At 37.3% G+C, this 26,516-nt stretch overlaps 2 protein-coding genes across 3 annotated transcripts; one reads left to right on the top strand and one right to left on the bottom strand.

Annotated features, from left to right (window-relative positions):
- Positions 1 to 56: 56 nt before the first annotated feature.
- mrpl14 (mitochondrial ribosomal protein L14) lies at positions 57 to 2,126 on the bottom strand. The gene is made up of 3 exons (XM_015006371.2): positions 1,927 to 2,126; positions 1,518 to 1,620; positions 57 to 489 (listed from the first exon to the last, which is right to left on the bottom strand). Exons 2-3 carry the CDS (start codon positions 1,595 to 1,597, stop codon positions 123 to 125), a joined length of 447 nt encoding a protein of 148 aa, XP_014861857.1. The 5' UTR covers positions 1,598 to 1,620; positions 1,927 to 2,126; the 3' UTR covers positions 57 to 122.
- Positions 2,127 to 2,201: 75 nt separating this feature from the next.
- LOC106929417 (mechanosensitive cation channel TMEM63B-like) lies at positions 2,202 to 26,336 on the top strand. 2 transcript variants are annotated; one of them, XM_015006363.2, is made up of 24 exons: positions 2,202 to 2,460; positions 7,606 to 7,809; positions 8,050 to 8,129; positions 11,092 to 11,139; positions 12,741 to 12,828; positions 13,627 to 13,664; positions 13,784 to 13,926; positions 14,483 to 14,534; positions 14,646 to 14,754; positions 14,843 to 14,913; positions 15,542 to 15,622; positions 15,756 to 15,879; positions 18,180 to 18,313; positions 18,479 to 18,616; positions 18,848 to 19,001; positions 19,978 to 20,084; positions 20,189 to 20,275; positions 20,397 to 20,462; positions 21,299 to 21,461; positions 21,617 to 21,722; positions 21,914 to 22,081; positions 22,212 to 22,327; positions 22,408 to 22,479; positions 22,861 to 26,336. In XM_015006363.2, exons 2-24 carry the CDS (start codon positions 7,642 to 7,644, stop codon positions 23,038 to 23,040), a joined length of 2,493 nt encoding a protein of 830 aa, XP_014861849.2. In that variant the 5' UTR covers positions 2,202 to 2,460; positions 7,606 to 7,641; the 3' UTR covers positions 23,041 to 26,336. The 2 variants fall into 2 exon arrangements, with proteins under 2 accessions (XP_014861849.2, XP_014861850.2); XM_015006364.2 differs by lacking the exon at positions 11,092 to 11,139.
- Positions 26,337 to 26,516: the final 180 nt, after the last annotated feature.

Below are 26,516 nucleotides of genomic sequence, written 5' to 3'. Positions count from 1 at the left end.
AATAACACTTTGGCATTTGATGGGTGGCAACAAAATACTATGCAGAAAACTGCAAATTGACCATTTTTCATTTTATTGAAAACTCAAGAGCTAAATGTTCATATATATCCGACATGATGAAATTAGACAAACGTGTTTGCAATTGCCAGAACTTTAGAGTAATCGCCTTCCATTTGACGTAGGCTTGTTGGTATAGGGACCTTAATCCTTGTTCCAGTAGGGTTGCCATTGTCCTCAATCAGAACAACATTGTTTGAATCAAAGCGTGGAGTCATGCGGTCCCCAGGCATTTTGTGTCCAACGATGAGCGCTTTCTTCTTCTGCCCTTTAATGGCCAGCAGCACTTTGTCGCCGACTTTCCCAATGCCATTCTTAGTGTAGACATGGATCACTCTCGGTGGGCGGTGATATGGCGTATTTCCGAGAGAGCTGTTGTCTACCACGCGCACTCTCGTCATTTTCTGAATTGCAGGCGTAGCAACTGAGACACTGGAAAGATAAAAATTAAGTCAGTAATTCTAAACTAAGCAACCTTTTGAAAGTACTTCATACTAATTATTATAATGGGTCCCACTCATTTTCGGTTTTGATTTGAAAATGGAAAAAAAGCAAGCAGCAAAAATTATTGCTGTACAGTATTCCTTATGCAGCTTAAACCTTTGCAAGCTAAAACTACAACATAATTGGGATTTTAAGTAATAGACTAACACCAAGCAGTGCATAATGATGAACCTGAACAAAATACATCTTCTCCAAAATTATTTACAAATTAAATTCATCTGAAAAGATTGGCATGGGTATAAATTCAACCTCTTTACTCTGATTTCCACAAAGAACATCCAGTGCATCTAGAGGTCACCTCATTAAAAGAAATCAGACTCCACCTCTGTGTCATTAAATCTCAGTATAAATACATTTGTTCTGTGAAGGCCTTGCAGTTATTTTAGAGAACAAATAGCATCATAAAGATCAAAACACAAAGCTTTTATAGAGTGAGGAGAAGATTAAAGCAGAATTATGTTCTATAACATTTACCAAGCTTTGAAAATCTCTGTGAACACTGTTGAGTACATTATCTGAAAATGGAAAGAGTAACTAAAAGCTTTTTAATGAGAGTAGTAGCCACCAAGGCCACACGAACTAGGAGCTTGCACTTCACAAACGTTCTCTTATGAAAGTGTCAGATAAAAAGAAGTTGCTGTAAGAAAGCCTGAAAATGTGTCCGTCACCAAAACAAATCAAGAAGGACATCAATCAATGCCTTGCAGCAAGGGGGTAGCTGCATAATGCTGAAGGGATGCCAGAAATGCAGCTAACTATTTAGTTGTAACATGTAAAAAAAAAACGTTCAAGAAGTTGCATTAGCATTGCAAGGCTCTGTAAATTTCACCTAAAGTGTATTTTTACGAAAAAGAATACCAAAACCAAAGACCCTAAAATGTGCTTACAATATGCTTACTGCACCTTTCAAAAACGACGTACATAAAACATTTTTTCCCCAAAAAAGATATTCTTACCTAAAATTTCTTTGAAGGATTGTTGACGACGTCTGAACGAGCACCACAGGAAGTTGTTGTAAAAGCCGGAGGAAAGTCATGATTACAACTAATCTTCTGCGGCCTGTGGAAAACATGCGAACGGTTAGCAGCTAATACGCTAATGCTAGCGGTGTCAAACTTTACGTGGGAAGGTAATAAGATTTAAATATGCTAAATACTTCTCAGTTTGATCATATTTGGGACAAAAAGAATATAATTAAATTGTCACATTCATCAGATTGAGTGTAAGAGCGTACATTTAACAAATAAGGTAACCCTTGTTTTCTGCTCCATACCAATTTGACATTGGTACGTCATCTGGAAGCGACTAATAAATGTAGCTAGCGCGTTAACAAAATGCTACAAAGTACAAACAAATATTACTCACCTTAATATGAACTTGTAGTAGTATCCTAATCATAAATGTTGCCAGATTGTGCGCGGAAAAAGGCCAGAAGAAAATGGGGAAAAATAGCCACAAGCGTCTGTTGCTGTTGCTATGTCACAGACATGCGCAACAGTGTGTAAAGAAATACAATAAACTAGATGTTACTCATCCAGCCCCAAGGAGGACTACAGAGGTCTATGGGTTTAAGACTAAGACGCATGCGCAATCTACATCTCACATGTCTGGGGCTATCTCTAAACTTGGTGTTAGACTGGTTTAGTTAGCGACTGTTGTCCCACCGGCACACAGACTGACTCAGCCGCGGTGGCGGAGCAATGTTTATGTGTACTAACAGCTAGAAATATAGTTTCACTTTCTGATTTTGTTTAGTTTGCTTTAGTTTTTGTCGCCGACACTCGTTGGACTTTATCCAAGAGTTGCCTGATAGTCTCAACCTGTTCTCGAAGAGCTAAGTCGCTAGCTTCTACTTGGAAACAGTGGGCAGTTTTTCTCACTGCTGCGCATTATTAGAAAGTAAGTTGTTTTTATTATATATGTATATATATATCGGTGACCACTTTAATTTTTAGGATGTGTTCTCTGGTAGAGACGATTTTTTTTCAGCTCTGTCTGTTAAATAACTTTTTCGGTGCTGTCAGACCAATATCGGCGTAAAGCAATCTCTTTACCATTAGCGTTAGGCTATCATATCTGAACAAATTTATCCTTTCTTTCTGCTCAGATTGTGTTTTAAAGTATAAATACACACACCCTATCTATATAAATAGATGTAATATGACTACAAATTAAATACTTGTGTTAGTATTAAGGATACTTCATTAATACCGCCGGATTGTATGACCAATGGATTCGCCTGCCTAACGCAATCGGATATTTGTTGCTAATTAAATTTTAACAGCGATATAAAGGCTAACTCGCTGTAACGATTAAATGATTTTTAGAAAGTTTAGAAGAGTTCAGAGATCGTCATGCGTGAACGCAACAACCTAAGCTAGAATTGTGGTCCATCTCAACAGCAGTAGGAAAAAAGGGCGACATTTAGACACCGTCTTCGTATACTATTGTCGTTTTTCAGCTATCTTGCAAGTGGTCTGTTAGCCTCTGATGGATTTACTGACCTGGGTTTCATCATGGACGGATGACTAGTTGGAGCTTGACTGAGATAATTAATCTCCGAGTTATCCCCTACATATTGAGAGCCTGTAAGAGATACATATGAGCTGTTTGAATACATGACACATGGTGCATGTATACATATAAACAGTATCGGTATTTGTTTAAAACTTTCCAGAAGCATCAGTCTTTCATAATGGATTACCTGAAGAACTGGATTGAATCGTACATTTGTCCCCCAGTGGCGAAAGCACCAAAGATAATATTAAATAAATAGAATTTATAAGGGAAAAAATATATCCTAAATTTTACAAGTAAATTCTCTTTTGACGATCTTTTTTTAAAAACCAGTTGTGCATTAAAATGCAGAAGACTGCCAATTGAAATTTGTTGATTCACTGCTTACAGAGTGATATATTTCAAGTGTTTTTTTTTCTCTGTACTTTGAGCATGTAAGCTCATGAAAACCCACAATTGAGTTTCTCAGAAAATGAGAATTTACACAAGAAGTGATAAAATTGTATTTTATTTTTATCTGAAATGGGTAGTGAACATTCATTCTGGAAAATTTTTACATTGTTACAACTATTGTTATGAACTTGTGTGTAGTATTTTGCTTTTTTTTTTTTAGCTCTGTTGGTGATTAGGGTACATAATTGTGTTTTTAGTTCTAAGCAAAATCATTTGGAATAGTCATTTAATTAATTGTTAATTATTAAATTTTTTGTTCAAGAAGCATCAGTTTCAAAATTTGCTTATAGCAGCTATATTTTTGATATATTAATTGTTAATTATTAATTTTTTTTGTTCAAGAAGCACCAGTTTCAAAATTTGCTTATAGCAGCTAAATTCCCCCACCCCCTCCCAGATCATGAAGTTTTAGTCACAATGTTAGCCGTTGATTGAGCACGTGCTTGTTCTTTAACGTTTGAGCAGCTGTTTCTGATTTGGCTCATTTATGATCATTTCTTAGCCTCTATATTTTGTTGAACATAAGATACACCAACTGTAAAAAAAAAAAAAAAAAAAATGACAAGCTTTCAGCGGTTATTTGATGGAGATATTTTTGTAGTGAATATAAAATGAAAGCATTAGAAGATTTTTGTACATTATTCATTATGGTATGTCATGTATTGATACATTTTTTTGTTATTTTTGCTAAACTCAAAACAAAGCGAATCAATGAACACAAGCAATTACTAAAGGGGACTGAGCATTTTCTTTCTGTTTCACCTGCGTTAGGTTAAATCATTGAAAATCTGTGAAACCTACTGGCTAATTTAATTGGTTTGTCACTTTTCTTCAGCTTTAATTCGCTGGCAACATGACATGAAACTTATTAGTGTGTTCACTCTGTAGTTAAATCTACCAATAATGTTAATAAGTATTATTTCATTAATACCTACTGTAATAAGTGTTAATTAAATCTATCACTAATGTTTAAAGTTTCCCTTAACTTTATTCAACTTTTTCCATGTTTGCAGTTAATCTCTCTTGGGTATGATCTTGCATAACACTTTGACATTGTTATGTAACGTCTAATGTATACAGAAGGTTTGTTGATTGAATCTCAGGGAGCTGACAGTGATTTACCAACCAGGGTAATATTAGCATATAGTCTTGGAGATTTTAATTAAAATTTATCATTCTATCTAGTAATGTTTGCAATTATGACTAAACCATGTCAATTACACAGAATACGATACTTTTATGGTGAACATGTTTGGTTTACACAAGCCAGATGACTTTCTAATAGGGTGTGCATTTATTTTATTCATGATTTCACATCCTAAAGTTTAGTACCAAAGCAGATGAAGAAAGCTAAAAAAAATAGGTAAAAAAAATGGCCAAACATTTGTTGGACCACATGTTATCTTCCTTGTTCATAAGTATCTGCAATGTCAAAGCATTAATTTCCCTTCAGGGATGCAAAGATGTGTAGTTTTCAAGAAATTACACATATTTTACCTCAGGAAGGATATTTTAATTGGTATTTTATGTGCTAAAATGCAAGTTGACATGCTGGAAAAAAATGGTTGAAGAAAACAGTTGAATAGCTAGTTGTTTAAATTTCTCTCCCAAGTGTTTTTTCGGGTATTTATCCTCATTCCTCTTGGTTTATAATCCTATAAATAAGTTTGCACTAGAAAGTTAGTGTGAAGGTGCTTGGATTGTTGGCGGTTTCAAAGCGTGAAACAAGGCTTGGTCAAATAGTTTCCTTATGACTTTATCAAACAGAGACTCACTCAGTAATGGAAAACACTATAGATAAAAATCTCTTGGTGACTTTCCTAGAACCATCAGAAAAACACCAGAAATTAATGTTGGTTCAGATAAACTCACGTAGACAGATGATATTTATGTTTGGCCCTTTAATCACACAATAATGTTAAGCATTTCTTTCAAATGTTCTGCTTTTGTGGTTTTGGGCAAGAGGAGCTTGGTACACATTAGTAACCTAAAGTCGCAAATGTAAAGAAGTACTTGAAGGAAATGAAACTGCAAGTCCAGCTTCTATGACAGGACATAACCCTGAGCTCAGGCCGTGACCCATCATGCGCTACTCAGCATGCCTTTTTAACTCCAATCCCTGTTTCTGCTGTACTTAACATTAAACATCTGTGTCAGATCTCTATCTGAACAGAGATGTTTACCTAGGACATAAAACTGCTGAATTGATGTGTAATTTGTACGTATTAACTTCATTGAACCATTTCTCTGAAATAAACTTGCTTGTGCGCTTGCAATGGCTTTTTATTTTTACACTGAAGCAAAATTAAATCTTTGGAGATATACATTACAAACTGATTCATTTGGTTTTGAAAAGATATATTATAATAAAAAAAATAAAAAAAACACTTTTTCAGGTGCTTCACCATGTTGCAGGTCTTTAATCTGCAAAGCGCCCATGACGGGCATCAGTGTGGGTGAAGACACAGCGGGGGCATGCTGTGTGCTGCTTGGATTGAAACCGGTCCATTTGAACCCAGTAGTCTCTATCAGTTTATTGTTCGACTCTGGCTGTGGCTCTCCAGTGATATCACAGCATTCCAGGGAGAAGATAAATGAGTTAGTGTTAGGGCAGATGAGTAGCATTGTGGATTCGGCTGATAGTAGTGGGCAGAAAGGCACAAGTCGAGCTGTGCAACTGCGAAACGGGTAGAAAGCCATTACTTCCTGAAGCCTTCGGACAATATGTTTGAACGTTTTTCCAGTTCAAAGCCTTTCACTTTAAACCATTAAATCAGTTAAGTATATTTTCCATAAGGTTCTAAAATGGAAATACACCTTTTTTAGTAGCTAAAGGGAAAATTTGCTCTTAACTCAAAATCGCCAATTGTGTTGATTTCCTGAACATGGAGGTTAGTGTCAGAAAGTCTGATCCATTACAGTGTTTTGAAGTGCATTGTGCATTATTTATGCTGTGTGCCTACTCAGGGGACATGTTACCTACTTCTGTTTTACTGCTAGACTGAAACTGAGGATTTCTAAAACAAAAATGCAAATCATTTAGACTCTAGCTATGTTGTCTGGTGCGTTTCAGACATAATCCTCTTATACTCTCGCTATCTATTCAGGATGTCATTATGAAGCTATTTGCATTTTAATAAATTTTAAAAAATATATTCTATTAGGGTTTTTTTTTTTGTTATTTTATATTTGACACAAGTCTGTCTACCTATAAGCCTAGTGCTAGAAATTAGTCACCTAGTTATGGTCTCTTTTATTTACATGTTAATGTTCTTTAAAAATGTTTTGTCCAATTTAAAAAAAACAACTTGGACTGTGTTTGTGTCCAAATACTCTGCTGAAACTAGTCCTTTATTGACAAGGGATGTGTCAGCAAAAGGAAAGAACCTGGAAGAAATGGCCAACCCATAGCAGGCTTGTTCCAACAGGCTTCATCTGCTCAGGCTCACTTGTCAACTTCCCTGCTTACAAATCAGAACAAATTACAGGGGCTGGAAAGATACTGTTTAATTTTTATGGGGAGAACCCACATCTCTTTAGTAATTTAAGAACTAAGCTGTGAATATAATCTTTTGTGTTTCTTCCCAAATGTACATTGTTGTATGTCAGGCACAATTCAGGAATAAAAAATATATTTCTCTAAAATAATTTTCTAAGTTTTGCTTATGTTATGCTTGTGGTCAAACAACGAGCGTAGCAACAGCTAAACATGTGACTGATGACAGCTAAGCATGGATTCGCATGCGATGGTCACAGTATTACAGTGTCGGCTAAAAACCGGCATCCAGCTGGAGAAAAATGTGGTCACCTCTGTTCTTTCTCTCGGATCTCATTAAAAGCACTTCAAACCGAAGCAGTGTTGTTGTTAAAATTTCTTAACTTTTTAAATTAATGCACCTTGATACTGATGACATAAAGATCTGAGTAGGAAACCGTTTCTCATGTATGATCTAATATATTCTGATTTGCCTTTTCCATTTCTAACTAGTCTTGATGCAAAAATGGGAAGAACATATCTTTATTGCAACATTAAGTCAGTATGTGAAGTTGTGAAAATGCGTTTCTCCTTCGCAGGGTGTCAGCATGCTGCAGTAATTGAATTACAGATCGATGATCACTATGGGCTCCTCGTTGGGGCCTCAGTGTAACAATGGGAGCTGCTCGACCAACAGCTCCAAAGAATTCTGCTACTCGGGCCGAATTCGCAGCACCGTACTCCAAGGATTACCGTTTGGTGGTGTCCCTACTGTCCTTGCCCTTGACTTTATGTGCTTTTTGGTGAGTATTTAAGTCATTCATTTGAGGAGCCCAAAACATTTGTGCAGCGTTCAGAAACTTGCCCTCGCGATGACTTAAAGCTACTTGAACCTTTCCTTATTCAAACGAGATACTTCCAGGAAAGTGTTTTGAAATGATGAGCTTTGTGAAGCTGTTGTGTAATTTTCATGTTGTTGGTCTCTGTAGTGTAAATGAAGGCAGTGAAGGTGCTAACAAGCGCTGTTTGTTGTGTCCCCGTAGCTGCTGCTGTTCTTGTTTTCTGTGTTGAGGAAGCGAGCGTGGGACTATGGGCGCCTCGCCCTGGTGGCTGACGCTGACAGGTAATGAAACGCGTGCCAAGGCTCCTGGAATAACTTGTTCCAAACAATGGGAAATGTAGAATTATGGTCACTACCCGTTGGAGTATTCATAGTGCATGTTTTGGGAACACAATTACATAACTAATTATCAATGTATAAAAACCAGATGCATTTTCCAGGGGGGTGTTCAGGCTTTTTAAAAGGAAATTCAATTGTTTTTTTTTTCTTTTAATTTTTATTAATATATCTGCATTGTAGTTCCTTTTGTTTGAAGCTGTTGTGACATCCATGGATAGTTTGTTTTGTTGATCTAATCCATGCAAAAATTTTACTCCTGCTGCATTTTACTGTAATGATAACATAAGCATTTTACCTCAACAGAGGTTTGTTAAAGAAACCTGGATTATATCACATACAGAATACCAACTTCTTTAACACTTCCTGAACATTTAATGTTTTGAATAGAATTTATCCTGTGGATCCTACCATGATTGTGTTGCATACAGAAATGAACGCAACATTACATTTTGTTGCTTGAACTGAACTGTAATAAACCACTTGGCAGATATAAACATAAAATTCATTTGGAAACACACCTGAAGGGACTTTTATTGAGTTCATTTCCCAGGTGTTGTGCTCACAAATATTTAAATGACTTTTGCAATAACAAAGAAAAGGACCATTATGCTTCAGTCATGGGGCTGTGCATTAGCTAGCCTTTACTTATCAGTTATGGATTTGACACTCATTGTAAGTCACAGCCACATTCCTTGGCACCCCTGGTAAAGATTTGTTGGAAGCCCTGAAGTTAAAGCAATCTCACACTGGGAATTTTAGAAAAACACACTTGTTTTCAGTTTTACGGAGTAAGGCGGCAAGTTTTTTTGTTGTTATTGTTGTTTAATTTTTTACTTTATGTCCCAATGTTTCCAAAAGTGCAAGATAATGTGAACTTTAACCAGGTTTTTTGGGCTTTTTACATAAGTAACACACATATCCTCCACTGTGCTTAAGATGGTAGTGATTTTGCTGATATTTGTGTTTTATTTAACATCTGACAGACATTCAGCATCTGTTGCTGAAAACCTCAACTTTAGTCATGTCAGACCAAAGTGCATGGTTCCAGTTAAAGACTCCGAAGAGTTCAGTAAACGCTGCATATTTACATTTGTGATGGTATGATATAAAAGGTTTTTTGTTGTCACTCTCAAACAACTACGTACCATAGAAACAGGGGTTGCTTTGCAGAAAACCCCAAAATACTAAAAAGTTTCTGAAAAGTGATCAACTTAAAAGTGTTTCTTTTAAGTTAATCACTTTAAACGTTTGAAAAACATTTATTGAATGTACCAATAGTTCTCCCATTTGAGACCTCTTATTTAAATATCTAAAGAAGGGATTTTTCTACATTAAATCTACATAATTGTTGGAATTTCTATGAGTTTCAGCACCGTTTGCAGTGTTGTTTATTGCCCAACAAACTGAAGACGGCACAATGGTTTTCCTCTTTGGATCTTCCCCACGGCAGCAATTCCCTCTGCCCCCTCTGTCTTTCTCATTGCTGAATCATGATCGCTGGTCCTTCATGAAGCCTGTGACTCCTGCAGTGCTTTAAATATTTGGTAACCTAGCCACTCAACTGATTTGTATCAAAGTAAACAAACTATAGCTGTAAAAATCCCCTTAGAAATTAAGCTGATAGATGTCAGAGGCGACTTTGATTATTAGTCTTTGCATGTATTTCTTTAGATTTGGCAATAATTTGTTGTTTTTTTTAGGTCTTTTGCTCAATTTCATGTGGCCAGATAGGATTGAGAATTTAAGTGATTTCTTGATTCTACATGTCAAGCAATAATTATGGTGGCTGTGGCTGATGCAATAGGTATCAAATCAAATGCTTATGAGTAAATGTGAGCTGAAAAAAAGCAAAGGTGTGGCTGATGTGAATAAGTTAATAAAAGATTTAACTGAACCTTTTTTCACAGGGAAAGGTTGATTTTTTTTTTGTTAGCTCTTCTTCCTTTAAAAAATTAAATCATTATTTAAAAATTACTTTTTGCATTTACTCAAGTTATCTTTGATATTTAATTTTGTTTAATTAGAATTTTTGTCCCTCTTGCATGTTTCAAAGTAGCATAAATTTATATGGGGGGGTCAGTATTTTATTTTTTTTTATGTGAAGGTATTCTTCAACAACAAGCTGAACCTGCACTTGGCTCGTTTTGGCCGCCCTTCTGTTTTTCCCAACAGAAACAGGCATAATAAAGTGAAGTCAGAAAAGAGTGTCAGCAGTTTGTGTTTTAGTGGCAACAAGTGAGCTCTGCCACACATTTTTAGATCTTCAAAGCTCATTAATACAGGTTTAAATGCAAAGCACTTTTTTTTATTATTAACATTTAGGAACTTAACCCATGTTTTATTTGAGACTAAGAAATGAAAATAGTTGGGTAACTTCCAGGTTATGAGTCGCCCAAAGCTCCGAGGTGTTCCACTACCTCACAATGGGGGGAAAAAGACAGAGTCAGGCGGACCTCGGACAGAGTCCTTGACACAGTGCTCCATTACCCACATTCCCCAGCTGTGATTGTGTTGCATCACAGCCACACTGTTTTTCCAGCTGCGTATGAGCAGGGAATGGGCCTGTAGCATGAAGGGAGGATGGGAGGAGGCGGCAGCACGGGAAGCTTTTATAACAGATAGATAGGATATGATGTTGTAGATTCACACAGCCTCCAAATACGTGGTGGAACTTTGTAACGTAAACAAGCAAAACTGTGGTAGACATTTGCATTATCACAGAACATGGTTAATTTTGTAAGATAAAATAATTTGTACCATGTTGAACAGAGCCTTCACTGGTATACCTCTGGTGCAACATGGCTACTGGATTTTTCTCTTAATTGATCTTCTTCTTTTCTGTTCCCTGTGGTTTTAAGTAAGCTTAATGCTTCTTGCTTTGTTTTGTATGTTTTTTTTTTATCAGAAAAAGAGAGAGGGATCAACGGTATAGTCGTCTGGATGATCGGGAATAGTATGTTCATCTCGCCGTATCGCGGAGCTCCTTACTGCTCTTTTCCTCTCTGTTGTTTTCGTCTCTTTTTCTGACCTAACTCGCCGCTCGTGTACCTTCTGCTCAGGCTGCAGTGGGTCTTTTTTTTTTGTCCTGATGATTTCATTGTTTTTCTTCCTCTCTGATCCATTTCTCAGTACCAATCTGCTGGCAGCTCTTTCTCCATGTCATTCTTGTGCTACTGGTGTCGGGTGTCCCTGTTCTGTCACTGTCCTAATCAGATCTGTGTGTGCTAATCTGTGTCTTGACCTCCTTTTATGAAGCTTGAAGTTCTTCTGTGTGAGCGTGCAGCATGAGCCACACAGACTGGACACTGACGGGGAGAGGTAATGCTTCCCTGATGTGCAGCTGTACATAGACGGGCCCGGCCCTGTATGTGGTGGTTGTTCAGTGTCTAGGCTAGCAGAACTTAGATGACTTATTTCTCCACACAGGAATGTGGGAGAGGAGGCCTCGGGCTCTCTCCTTATTCCTTTTCCTTAGAATTGTTAGAGCCTTCAGTGATCTCATACCTGAACGTAGGATTGATCTACTTCCAACAGAGTCATGGTGCTCTTCAACCTTTCCATCTGGATTTATATTGTACTGTTTTTTTTTTTTTTACCTCCCAGAGGGCGTGCTATCAAATTTATGCTTATTAAATAAGATCATATTGATTTATATTAAAGGGTGCTGGTGGCTCTGAAGGAAAAACTCAACAACCCTATTAGAGAAGCTTCTAATAGGTTTGTATACCAATTTGATTCAATTCTGCACTCTATAAATGTATTATAAAACTATAAAAGAGGAGGCTGTAATTTTTTCCTGACCTTACTGCTATAAGAAGTTATATGAGAAGTAGATGTGTTGTCATAGCACAGGTGTGAGAGACCAGTGTCTCCATTCACTATTTGTTCATTTACGATGAGTTACAATGCGTTAAGGAAATGACATCACACTGACCCTGCAAGCTTGGAACAAATGAGGTTTGCTATTTGGTTGGAAGACAACCACCATTAGCAGTTGCAAGTTGAAAACAACATAGTTTCTCTGTGTTCAAACACAAAATAAGTATATTCACATGTAGGTATTTTAACTACACTGTAAATGGCTTACTTTGAGTCTTCTTAACTCTGTTAAATCATTGACACTGAAGAGTGTTGCCAGGTTGGCAATAAAGTGGATTTGCTGTTTAGAAACAATAGAATTTTTTTAATTGACCTAATTCCAGTTATGCCTCATTTCCTGGTGCATCACTAAAGTTTATCTCTCGTTATGTCCTTCTGCGACTATTATCATTGAACCTTCAGTGCTTGTAAGTCCTTATTATTAACAACGATAACAAAGCATGTCAGCATGAAATGTGACTACAGAGATTTCTCTCATGGCTGCATCTGTTAAAATTTCCTCTCTTGGTTTCAGGGCAAGTGTTTCTGAGCAGTTTTACCATCTTTTCAATGCTGTACTTTACTATACTTTACTTTCTGTGACACCAAGCACTGAAAACACAGCTGGTGTCACAAATGTCAGCTTTGTTCGTTTTTATGCTGCAGCATGCAAATCTTGTGTGTTTCTGCTTGCAGCGTGAGTTCCCCACTGCCAGAACCAAATGAACGCTATGCACGCCTCACGTCCGTATCAAGCTCAATGGACATGGACCCGAGAGATACAGTAAGAAACCTGTAGTTATTGCAGGATGAAATATGGGTGCATCTTAATGGAAGATAGAATATTTCCATAAAATAAAACTCATGCCAGTTTATTACACAGAATGGTTATGTTTCAAATCGTCATTTCTGGTTCTTTTTTTGCTGAGTCAACAGTGAGAACAGCAGCATTAAGACGTTTCCACAGTCAGTGAATTAATTTCCCACCTGATCCGGTGCAAACATTAATAAAAGTACCAATACCTTTAAAGATCACGATATGATTGTGTTGTGCCTAAACCCCACAATGAATCTATTAAGTATTGTCAAGGTAAGAGGTTTCAAAACCAGCCATGCAAACAAGCCTAAGGCTGCTATTGAAATGACTTGGGCTTCCTTAACAGCTCAGCAGAATCAGTCTGATCAGTTCCTTGCCATGCTGCATTGATGCAGATATTCATTCAAAAGAGGCCTGACCAAGTTCTGTGTTCATCCACTGTGTAGAGCATGGGCCAGCATTTCTGAGCTAAAAAAAATCATTTTAATTGGTCTTTTATGGTATTTTAATTTTCAGAGAAATAATTTTTTTGAGTTTTCAAAAAGTTGCAAGCTGTAATCACCAAAGTTATAAATAAATGCTTAACATTAATCCCTCTGTGAGTCATGAATTTATTAGTATATATATATATATTTTTTTTTACATTAAATTAATTTTCAGTAATTTTCAGTAATATTCTATTTTATTGAGCTGCACCTCAACTGTTCTTTCAAGCAAAACATAATGTCTTTTCCTGTAAACACTGGTTCATCTCTCCTGTTTTAGGGCTTTTGCTCCTGGCTAACAGCCGTCTTCCGCATCAAGTGAGTCTGCCTCCTCGCTGCTTGTCGCAGTAAAGCCGCTGTACCTCTGGCAAAGAACATTTCCTTCTGATCTGAATGGCTTTTATGTAGCTGCTGCTTTTTCTCTTTTCTCTCTGAAGGGAAGAGGAAATAAGGGACAAGTGTGGTGAAGATGCAGTTCACTACTTGTCTTTTCAGCGGCACATCATTGGCCTGCTTGTAGTCGTGGGTGTGCTCTCTGTGGGCATAATCTTGCCTGTCAACTTCTCGGGGAACCTTTTAGGTGAGCTAATTGAAGTCTACTCATACAAAAACTCAAACATATATATTTTTTGTCTTGCATATTTTATTTTCTCAGTATGACGGAGCCCTGTCACTTCACGTTTTTTGTTTTCATTTCATTTTTAGCATTTTGTTATTTTTGTATAAGAGGCTACATGTATTTCCCACATTTTGTGTAAATGCACTCTGTACATAATTAAATCTGTGACACCAGGATGACATTTTGCAGCTATTAACTTTAAGAGTGTAAGTATTCCACATTCTATTTTGCTCTTGTGATTTTTCTTGTGACAGCAATTATGTGCCGCTGCTTTTCCTCCTACTTCATGTTTTTAGTTCCACATTGCCATCAATTATAAATTTCTGCTGTCATTCGTTAATTTAAAAGGGCATAAAACGACTTAACAGACGACAAATCGGCTTTTATTCCTGTTTAAGCTGCTGGTGAGCCACACCTGTGACCGTGAGGAAATAGAAATAGTAAATGTTGAAAGTGTAAGGAGGAATAAATGAGGTTTAACTTGCACTTGAACTTCTTTCTTTCTTTCCTCCAACAGACGACACTGCCTATAGTTTTCCACGAACCACTATAGGAAATCTAGATACAGAGTGAGTCTTGCATAAACTGTCCCTTTGTATAGATATAAACTGTATGTTGTGGATTTATTTTAAGTCTTTATTTTGCTAATGTTTGATTTGTTTTGCTCTTTGTTTCTACAGGAACAAACTACTATGGCTACACACTAGCTTTGCATTTCTCTACCTGCTGCTAACGGTGTACAGCATGAGGCGGCACACGTCAAAGATGCGCTACAAAGAGGACGATTTGGTATGGATTCTTAATTTTGGTGCGTCATTACATGACATCAAGCGCATGTTGTTTATAATTGCTTCTGTTTTTTTCCTCTTCCATGAAGGTGAAACGCACTTTATTTGTTAATGGCATCTCGCAATATGCAGAAGAGAGAGAGATAAAGCAACACTTTGAGTAAGCTGGGATTTTTTTGTGTGTGTTTTTCACTTGCAAATGTATGTATGCTTTCTCATTTTGTCTCACCAGAAGTTTAAACTTTACTGTATTTTGTTGGGACTTTATGTGTCAATCAATTTTTATCAATTTTTGTTCTTTGAAGATTTTGGGGGAGTTCTTTTGCGTATCCCTCGCATCATATCCCAGTTAATACATTGAGGTCGGTGGTTGCAACATGGAAAAAAAAAAAAAAACATTTTTTGGATGACTTATGACTTAATTCATATCAAGCCCTGCTCGTGTTCAAGCAAAGCTACTGTGTCGATGTGGAAGCAACACGGCGGTTGTCGGGTTAAGATGTGTGACAGCCATGCCGTCCCCCTGTTAAAAGAGCTGCGTTGTCCTCGTCCCTATGTCTGGGAGCGGACAATGCCAGGCCTATATGTGTAATTGTCCCTAATCGAAATCAGATGAGTAGAATTAGGCAAGTCATGTGTCATGTTTCTGTGAGGAGGTTGTTGTTCCTGTCCTACAAAACTGATCCTGTAAATTTAAATGCCTTTAGACGAATAAAAATATGCTGGTAAATGTATTAACAGATTTGTTTTGTTTTTTTTTATTTCTCCCCCGTTGCCTGTTCTGTTAGGCTTGCATACGAAAACTGCATCGTCCTGGACGCTCGTATCTGTTACGATGTATCGAAGCTGATGTATCTCAGCTCTGAAAGGTACTGGATGAAGGATGTGTCTGTTTCCCCTCAACTGTTTTTTAATTGTATTTGAGAATTGTCTCATTCATTCCCTGACAGAAATAGATCTTCGTCCGTCTGACATGGCTAGTTTTTCTATTTATGTATTCAGGAAGAAGGCAGAGCGTAACAAGAAATTCTTTCTTGACCTGCAAGATAAGGAGCATGAGAAAACCATGATTAACCCCAAGCCTTGTGGACACCTTTGCTGTTGCATCATTAAAGGCTGCGAACAGGTGAGAAACTTGCATTTTTTATGATACACTGGTTTGTTCCAGTGAGACTTCTCCTACGTACACAAAGAAGTCAGTTATATATACAGTAAACAGAGTCATTGGAAGTGCCTTTGCACTGTTACGACATTTATATTTTACCTACTCTAAGTATTGGCTTTAAGCAAAAAAAGTGGGTATGCATCGTATGCAATTCATAGGTGTGCTGCGCTACAAAGGGCGCCCAAAACAATGGTGTAAGAATTATTTCTAGTCGGGATTTTCTGTATTTAACAGCTTTATGCATGTGTAAATGATATGATTGATATAGTAGGGAATAGGGCGAAGGATAAGGACGTTTTAGGGATGAAAAAAGCTTTTCAAAGTGGTTAATAAACAGTAGGCAAGTCATGTGAATCTATCAAGTCGAGGCTTATCAATGTTCAGGTTGGTTTGAGTTACTGGTAAAATGACACGGTTGTACTGCAACTGTGTGCTGAATTTATAATGTAAGAAATTACAGTAGGAAAAATATTATTTTGTTGTAAAGACAGTAATCATAACTAGATGGTGAATTATAAAACATTGTAGAACGTGGCAGTGATAGACTTGAGTTTAAATGTCTTCCCTCAATATAACACTGCAGTGCTGTTGTGATGCATCCAGCATCCACCTGGATGGGCCACAAATTATATAATTTTAAATTAAAATTTAATGTTTTTATATGCGTTCTGTTTTTTTAAGAAACATACTTAACACAAAGTTCATTTCATTCAGCTGTGAGGATGGAGAGAAGGAAGAGAGGAAGAAGAGAGAATCAGGACAGACAGGGAAAGGAGCAGGTTGGTCTGAAATTAGGCAGAAGTGTAGGAACAGCCAATCAATCCCATGTGATTTATTTAAAAATGCTTATTTAAAAAAATGTATTGGCAAGATCTGTAATTTGCTTAAAGCTATGCTTGCTTGACCATCTGACTTGGTACAGAAGGATGCAGGTTTGACCCAGTTAGCAGTGATCTCTGTTGAAAACAAAATTGCATTCAGTTTCATTTGATGCCATTTTTGACAAAGGTGAGTGCAAAGGGATGACATTAACAATTTAGTTAGATGTTCAGTATGCAGCTCTGGTATTTAAACTTGCTTGTATCCAGAGGTAAGTAGTAGTAACTAGTAACATTTACTCAGTAACATTTTCTTCATTAACCCGTTTGGAGAAGTTTACTTTTAGTTTTACTTCAACGTGCTTTTCATTTTTACTTTAGTAATAGTATTGTGAAGTACTGCTGTTCTTATTTGAGCAAAATTTGTGAATACTGGCTGTGAGTAACTTTGCTTAATGAAGAACAAAACATGTTTTAACCAAAAATGCAACAGAGAATGTAATCTAACCAATTGGCTGACAAAGATCATTCATATCCAGTTTGGGGCAAATCTAATCATGCATGTGTGATTTAGAGCAAACCGTATGGAAACGGTATTGGAATTGACTGCTCTTCACGCCCACGCGGTCCAACCAGCAGTCACACTTCACAGTAGCATTCAGGATCTGTTCTGTGTGATCAGACACACTGCCAAACCTGACTCAGAATTTGAGGAAAGGACACCCACCAACAAAACATCTCACTTCCTGTCAGCATATTGAGAGCTGGTCTGCGATGACATGTGAAAGTTATTTGACTCGTTTTTTTATGTTGCACAGTCGGATTTTGAGACTTGGCCACGCCCACGTGCTTTTGATCCACTAAAACCCTTCGTTAGCTGCGTAACAATGTCTTCAGACTATACTGAGTGTTTGTTCTGAGTCATTTTGAAGGATGTTACTAAAAGCTGACAGAGTCGTTCTCTCACATGCCACTTCAGTACAACAAACAAAATGGCCGACTTCCTGTGGCGTTTGGACCATGGCTCCAATGCCTTTTTTCTATGATCTAAGGAGTAACACGTGTGCTGGTTTGCAAAGTACCCAGTCAGATCATATTTAATGTTTTTAGGAAGGTTCTGTGGAGGAATTAGGCCATGTCCACCAAATACTTGAGTAAAAATCTGTTTAGTAATTACTGTGACTGTCACATCACTATTTCTGTATGAAAAAAACTTATTTGTATAGGTTTTATGTAATTCTCTAACTTGCTTAAAGGAACTGATTTTTTTATTTTTTTATTGTTATTATATGTAATCCATTCCCATCAAATTGAACAGATATAAGCATTTCTCGATGTACAAAAAATTCTTTTGATTATAAAATTTCATTTTCTGAATTGAATGACTACTATAACTTTTGATATTTCAATTTACTGTGATGGACTTGGGTTTTCTTCCTATAGGAAGAAGCTGTGAGTTATTATACCAAGCTGGAGGCGCAATTAAGGGATGATTACAGGAAAGAGAGAGAGAAAATCAACAAGAAGCCTTTAGGAATGGCCTTCATCACTTTTCAAAATGAGGCCACAACTGCCACGTAAGTTCATTTAGATAAGAGAAGACATGTTTGTCAATTGACTTCTGTACTGCTGAAATGTGTTAGTTAATTTTGCTGCAATGTGTTTTTTTTGTTGTTTTGTTGTTTTTTTTTGTTTTTTTTTTACTTTGGTTTGTTTTCAATCGTGGGATCTTTGTCTGTCAGAATTTTAAAGGACTTTAATGCTTGCAAGTGCAAAGGCTGCTCCTGCCATCGTGAACCCAAGAGCTCTCAGTTCAGCAACAGGCTGCACACCTCCAACTGGACCGTCACTTACGCCCCCGATCCACAAAACGTCTACTGGTGAGAACAAACACTTCGTCACAGACGGAAAACAATAGCTGCGTTTTGGCTGATGCGATTAGTTCACATTAACCTACATGCCACATTAGAACTTGTTTGGGGGGAAATGTGTTGATAATGTCTTGTTTTCTTTTTTTAAACTAGTGTATTAGTTTTTTGGCCAGCTGTGTCCGTCTCTGCAGGTTATCACACCGTGTCGGTCTCACCGCTGTGTGACCCCTTTTCCCACAGGGAGCATCTGTCAGTGGGAGGGATCAAATGGTGGGCCCGCTGCTTCATCATCAACTGCGTCCTCTTCCTTCTCTTGTTCTTTCTGACCACTCCAGCCATCATCATCACCACCATGGACAAGTTTAACGTCACCAAACCAGTGGAGTACTTAAATGTAAGTATCCAAAGAGTAATTTAATTTGATTTCTTCCTTCCCCAAGTCTGGAAAAATAAATTAAAAAAAGAGTCTCTAGGCTTTGTATCTTGATATATTATCTTTTCATCAGACAGTTATCTTATTATTATACACTGTAGCTGATTTAAGTTTGTCAATATGGCGGAAATGGTGAAATGCTGAATCCAAATCCTGTCACAGCTCTCCCTTGCTCCAGGAGTTTAGATAAAAAAAAGAAGAAAAAAAAGAATAAGAAAATCCAACCATCCAACATTTTTGTTCTAAAAAAGTACACAATTTGTAAATGGAAATATTCTAGAAACACTTATAATTTGCAAGCACTTTCAGGCATGGGAGTGTCTCAAGACATTTTTGAAACGTTTACTCACATGCCTCAGATTTGTATCTATTTAACTGAGGGTATTGTAGTGACCTCTGACATTTGCAAGTTTTCCACTGTGCTGTAAAACATGGCAGATAAGATTTATTTTGCATACAAAAAAATGACAAATATAGTAATTATTTTTATATTAGACTCCACAACCCCTCTCATAAGAATGTGAATAATATTTTTTAATGAATAGTAATTATAAAAAGAAGGTGAATAGCTTCAATTGGATATCTATGTCAATGTTTGACCTTAATGTTGTCACTTTTAACAAGTTTCTACGATTTACTGCTTTTTCCAAAATCTAAAATAAAAATTAAGTATATTTTTTAGCAGTTGGGAACTCTTTTTTTTTTTTTTACCTTAGTTTATTTTCATATGTAACTTACCATATATTATCACAAATACAGAAAAAAATATCCTTTTGCCATGACGTTTGGCCTTCAGGTTATCTTAGATTAGAGTTTTAAACCGGATCCATGTTTTTTTTGTTTGTTTTGTTTTTATATTTGGTCTGGCTTAAACCCAACATGTAAATGTCAAATAGATTTAAATACTAACGCCTCACTCATGTCTTTCTGATCCCAGAACCCCATCGTAACCCAGTTCTTCCCCACCCTCCTGCTGTGGTCTTTCTCTGCTTTGCTTCCCACCATTGTCTACTACTCCGCTTTCTTCGAAGCCCACTGGACCCGGTATGTTTATTATTCACTACTTTCAATTCTTCTGTTTTCTTATGTATTAGAATTTTAGGAGCATCATGTTTTAATGTGTGTGAATGTTTTATGTTGTCGTACAGGTCGGGAGAGAACAGAACCACAATGCACAAATGCTACACTTTCTTGATCTTTATGGTCCTGTTGCTGCCCTCCCTTGGACTCAGCAGGTGTTACATGTTTTATTTTTTGCTTTGTAGCAAATTATTAATATGTAAAATAAGGAAATAATTTTGTAAACCTGTTTTTATATATATTTTTGAGCTAATGACTTTCATTCATTTTTCACAGTTTGGATGTTTTCTTCCGCTGGCTTTTTGACAAAAGTTTCTTGGATGAAGCTACAGTGAGGTTTGAGTAAGTATGGTGGGCTTGGATTTGTTTTTATTTTTTTATGCTGGTTTTGATTTTTTTTTTTGGAAGTAAAAACTTGCATACAAGACTTCATCATACCCAAGCTTAGTGTGATGTGGAAAATCAGTGGGATTGTTGTGATGCCAACTTTACAACAGAGGATTACGGTACCACTAAGGAGTAAAGTTCTGCCAAAAAACTAAAATGCTCTAACCTCACATATTTCCTGAAAAAAACGTGTGTATATTCTCAGGTAATTAATAGTAAATTTGGAGAAAACATAACTGTAATTCTGCATAGTTAAAGGCATAAACGGTGAGACTATTTGAAGGGATGTGCATTAGACTGACATGATGTTCAAGAAGTGTCATTCAGTAAATAATGGCACTTTTAATGCAAAGTTTAACATTTTAATGGGCTTTTAATGCAAGTACAAGTTCGACTTTACTTTAAAAGTGTCATTATTTAAGAAAAATTAAGCAAAGTTGACACTTTTAATGTCTTCAATGACTAAATACAAGACAATAAGACAAATAAAGCTTGTACAGTATGAAGAGCTTCACTGGTCAAATGAGACACAGTCAGGATGCTGATTGATGAGTTTTTGCCTGAAGTTCTCACACCTGTGTTTAAATGCCGATCATCTATTTTTGTTGTTGAAATTTTGACTTCTCTGAGACTTTTAAAGTCAGACTTCCAGCATCAGGAGTTGTTTTTGTTTAATTTCTAACTTGAAACTGGAGCTGCCATTATTAATTAAAGCGTTTGATGACATGAACTGCAATAATCCTTCACCAATATTTCTAAGTTTTGTCCTTTTTCTCTTGGGATTTTTATAGGTGTGTGTTCCTCCCTGACAACGGAGCCTTCTTTGTGAACTACGTCATTGCGTCTGCATTCATTGGTAATGCTAACGACCTGTTGAGGATCCCCGGCTTACTGATGTACATGATCCGCCTGTCCCTGGCCCGCTCCGCAGCCGAGAGGAGGAACGTCAAGAAGGTCAGTCTTCAGCGTACAAATCCAAACAAGGCACACTGAAAATAAGTTTTTACACGATCTGTTTTTTGTTTTTTTACAAAAAGTTAGATGTATGATAAATAAATAAAAAATAAAAAAACATTTTTTTTTTTTTTTTTTTTTTTTTTTTTTTTTAGCACCAAGCTTATGAGTTCCAGTTTGGGGCAGCTTACGCCTGGATGATGTGTGTCTTCACTGTGGTTATGACCTACAGCATCACCTGCCCAATCATCGTCCCGTTTGGTGAGTCGTACTGTTTAAACTCTGCTCGCTCCGTCTCGTTTTCACATCGACAGAGCGCGCTGATCGAGTGGCTGCAGGTTAGGCATGCAGAGGCCAGGCCACATGCAGGGGTTCTGTTCTGTGTCCAGAGGCTTATCTACAGGACTAATTGGATTAGTCCTGCTGATTTCCTTGTCTTTCTTTCTGTGCAGGGCTGATGTACATGCTGCTGAAACACCTAGCAGATAGGTACAACATGTACTATGCCTATCTGCCGACAAAACTGGACAAGAAGATCCATTATGGAGCTGTTAACCAGGTGGTGGCGGCTCCTATCCTCTGCCTCTTTTGGCTTTTGTTCTTTTCCACGGTTCGCTCCGGTAAGAGGACAGCTCCCTCTGCTGGTCACATAATTGTGGGCAGATATTTTATGGTGCCCTATCTCACACTTTTTCAAACCTATAAATGAGTGAGAACCCATTAAATGTAGGTTGTCTCTCTTCTATTCAGGGTTTACTGCCTCAACATCCATGTTTACTTTTGTGGTTCTGATCATCACAATCGTCATTTGCCTTTCTCACGTCTGCTTTGGGCATTTTAAGTACTTAAGTGCTCACAACTACAAGGTTATTTTATGTTTTCATACTTCTAATGATTATTTATGCACCTACTACTTTTGGTAAGTGTCTTTTTTTTTCTGCCTCAGACTGACCAGGAAGAAGTGGACGGTATGGAGGGCGGACGTTCAGCAAGCCCTTCATCTGCCGCCAAGACAACGGTAGAAACTCATTCTTGTTCCTTAATCTCAAACAAATAGGTTTCCTAAGAAGGTAAAGTTGTAGGCTGAAACTACAGCCTACAACTTTTGACGTAAATTATTTCAATTCTTACACTTTGGCAATAAAACCTAAGAAGGTTAAATAAAGAAGACAGTAAGAAATTACATAAATTGAAACGGATGTAATTAATGAAATACATCAAATTTATCTTTTCTGATGGGTTATGTAGCAACTTTTCTCATAGACTGTTGAATGCTGGGATCAAGTTTGCAGTTGGTCTCAAAGTGGCAAATGAAACACACAGTTCTTCTGTTTGTTTGCTTTTGAGAGGTGTTTTAAATATTAAGTAATTAACACTTTTGTGTTGTGTTTTCCCACAGCAAACATACATATGTCAAGTACTTCAAGATCCCTCGTCGGAGGAGGCCGGATCAGGCAATGGGGAGGACGACGGGCAGGGGTCCTCGCAGGATGAGGAAATGATCCAGGCTGGAAACAACATGACCGGCGACTTCCAGTCCGGGGAGGCCAGTCTCATTGAGAACGAGGTGCGGCAGTGAGGCAGTCCGGGACACGAAGACTAACGTCAAACGAAACTTGATGAGTGCACTAAATGTGTGACGTTAACATGGAAGTGAACCAGCAGTTCACCAAAGCATCTCAGCCTCCATCAAGGGACCTTCCTCTGACTAACATATAAGCACACCGTCTACTAAGGATTCAGTGGTTGTTTCTCAAGGACGTCTTCATCATCAGGTCTCGTAAAAGAAATATTGAGTGGGAATCTACTTCGACGAGGCAGGAGCGGAAAAGTCGAGGCTCTACCCAAACACTGCATATCGACCAATGGAAGAAGATGCTGATGCACAAATGAAGAGTTTTTGCCTTTTTTTGTGAAGGGAGAGAAGTTCTCTGTATTTCCTTAACTTTAATGTACTTGAATGTTAGAACTGGGGAGCTCAGGTTTCTCTGAGGTACTGCATTATCACATGTAAATTCAAAGGATGGAGCAACTGTTTTGTTTTTTTTTGTTTGTTTTGTTTTTTTCTCGTAATGCTTCATCGGTGTGTCTAACTGTCAGCTTCAAATGCTTCCCTTGAATTAGCAGCTTATTAATGTCGGCTTTAGCGACAGATTTAAAATAGTTCTTCCTATTCCATGGGAGCCTTTAAAGATAAAAAAAAATGCTACTAACACTCCTGGAGGCTTTGACACTACATCTATATAACTCTGGATTTGTAAGGTAGCCTTTTTTTGATCTGGTATTTATTGTAAGCATGATATTTTTTAATTCTGTCCAGCCTGATGCTACTTTAAACTGTGGAATACGGTATTTAATTCATCGTAGCACACTATACTGGCACAATGCTCAGCCTCTGGGCCTTTGTAGGGACTGCTGCACCTGACGTTGCCCTCCCTGTGCCAGAATAGGGCGGGGTTCCTTGCACAGCTGCCGCAGCAGAAACTGGAGGCTGAGAATCTGTTGCTCAGAGGAGGCCTTTTCAGACGACACTATGACTAGTTCTTTATGCATCGTTTTTTTGTTTAAATCTTCTCGTTAATGTTTACAGCTTGATGTAGAGGTTAGAGGATAGGCATCAAATTTAGACGGCTGCTTAAAGTTTAATGATTTGGTTAAATTAATTTCTCACCCCATCCCTCTTTACTAACTTTTTATTTACACACTTTGTGACGTACAGTAGCAGTCAGACGTTTATCCAACACGTCATCAGAGTGAAGCAGATGATGTGGTCATACGACAAGCAAATTCAGCAAAAGTGTTTTAACAAAGCTAACTGGGTGCACAAGTTTGTGGGTTTAGACAAATTTCAAAACATGTCCCTAAAGCAAGATGTCGAGGAACCTCAGTTTTTGTTGTCATGAACAAATTTCTGATGGATTTTTTTTTGTCTCAGCATTTGCCCACTCTTCATATCAGAAGCAGTTGAGTTCATATAAGCTGGCTTGGCTTTCTTTCATGAGGTCTTTGGGCCGTTACAGAAGGTTCATTTCCTGCTGCGTCGATTCCATGAATGTTTGGGAACTTTGCCCTGTCGAGACTCCTGAATATGCGTCAAGCTGTTTAATTTGAGGTGAAGTTGAAGAGTTTAGAGGTAGCCTCCTTAATATTCCACACAATCAGCCTCTTAGATTGGCAGGGAAACAGTCTCTTAGCATGACAGATGACAGTTGGTACATTGTCATCGTGATCAGATTTCAGTTCAGTTTGGAGCAGGAGCTTTGTTATCTTGATACCTTCCAGTTTTATATTCCTGAGCCTTGTTGGTTCCTGAACATCGTTAACAAGTTCAGGTGGTTGAAACTTGGACTTCATCAGCTTCATCAATGATCCTTTACACTCATCAAAACTGGTCTTGTAATGGATATAGCTAAAATCATTAAGCTTCTGGAATGGTACTGACCTCAATTCTAATGAATATTAAAAAAAAAAACAAATCGTTGGTAATTCAAAATTGTTCTCCCAATTCTTATTTTTGAAACTTCCTTGGAGTTATTTGTCATTTAATCAATTCCCTCTAGAATGAAATAGACTCATGCATGAAAGAAAAAAAAAAAAACTCAACCTAAAAGCATTCACGCCAATGATGATTGTTTGTGAACAACTGACTCATACTGTATGTTGGAAATGTGGTATTTGAGTTCTGTTACAAGTTCTCATTGCTCTGCACCTAAAGCAGCAGGTACAGAGGTCAGCAGTTTTTCCAATAACATGTCAGGCCTTGGCTGCAATAGTTGAGCGCTCACATTATAGAGGTTTTACATAAAGAAAAAATGTAAGTATAAAAGAAGAAGGATGTCTCGTACTTATCATCCATATTAATTTAACATATTCATAATCTGCTTCTCTGAACTATCTTCTCACTGACTAACCAAATGCTAACATGTCATAACAAATCGTTTAAAACATCTGGTGCCCATGCAGTTTCTCAGGATCTTTTGAAATTTTACTTATTTTATTTATTTATTGTTTTTTAAACGCAACACCATGACTTGCCCAATTAACCTTCAAGGAAACCATTGGTAAATAATGCACACACACACTCAAAAAAAAACAACCACTAATCAAAAAGATATAATGCACTAATCTTTTTCTCACTGATATGACTGACAAAGAGTAGCACGTGGTAACTGCACCAGGCCAAAATGGCCTCCATTTGGTTTGATGGCACCATTCGTTGACGCATCACGGTTCGAGTAAGACTGTTGACAGGACACTACTGTATCCATCTGCTGCTTCTCTTGTCATGACAAGGTGACTTGCTTTATACCTCTTTTATACATGTGAGATGACTGCAAATCTCTGAATATGTCCAGTCAGGATAACAAACACTGTCACACTGTGAGGGAGATGTGTGTGCTTTTTTTAGCGCCGAATGTAGTCTTTGTTCGATAAATAAAACGTTACTAATGAATCTCTGAAAGAACTGCTTCCCTGCTAATCAGGAATTGAACATTTTATACTGTAGCTACTCATCTATGTCTAGTTGTTTGTCTTCGCATTTTTATTGGATCCTTAAAGCCGATCGTTTGTTTCATTTGTACTCATTTAGTTCTGTTTAAATCACTGGAATAACTGGAAAGAAATGTTTTGTTTTCATCAACAGCCAGCAGATCATCATAGTAATGTCTCCACTATATATTTAGAAAAACTGCTAAAATGTGTGTGCACTAAATATATTTAAATGTCTGTTTTGTAGATTAATGTTACATGTTAAAGTAACGGCAGATTTCAGCCTTTAACTCTGTCATTGTCTCCATTGACCCATGCAGATATTTGTTGGATGCATCTGTTCTGCCCTGGAGATGTCTCATCAATAAATCTGCATCTAATCAACTTTGACTGTTAGACTCTCGGTTCATCTCTCACTTGGTGTGTAATGTATAAGAATGGAGGTTTATGGTGAATAAAGCCTGAATTTCACTAAATTTGCACTCCAGGCTTTGAGAACTACTATACTGCCACTTCTAATGCATTTCTTCCAAATTAATTTCCTATTCATTTGCAAAACATGCT

The sequence above is a fragment of the Poecilia mexicana genome, unplaced genomic scaffold (genome assembly GCF_051168715.1).
Source record: "Poecilia mexicana isolate PSO_F unplaced genomic scaffold, ASM5116871v1 scaffold_15, whole genome shotgun sequence".
Lineage (NCBI taxonomy): Eukaryota > Metazoa > Chordata > Actinopteri > Cyprinodontiformes > Poeciliidae > Poecilia > Poecilia mexicana.
This window is presented reverse-complemented; position numbering and strand designations above follow the sequence as displayed.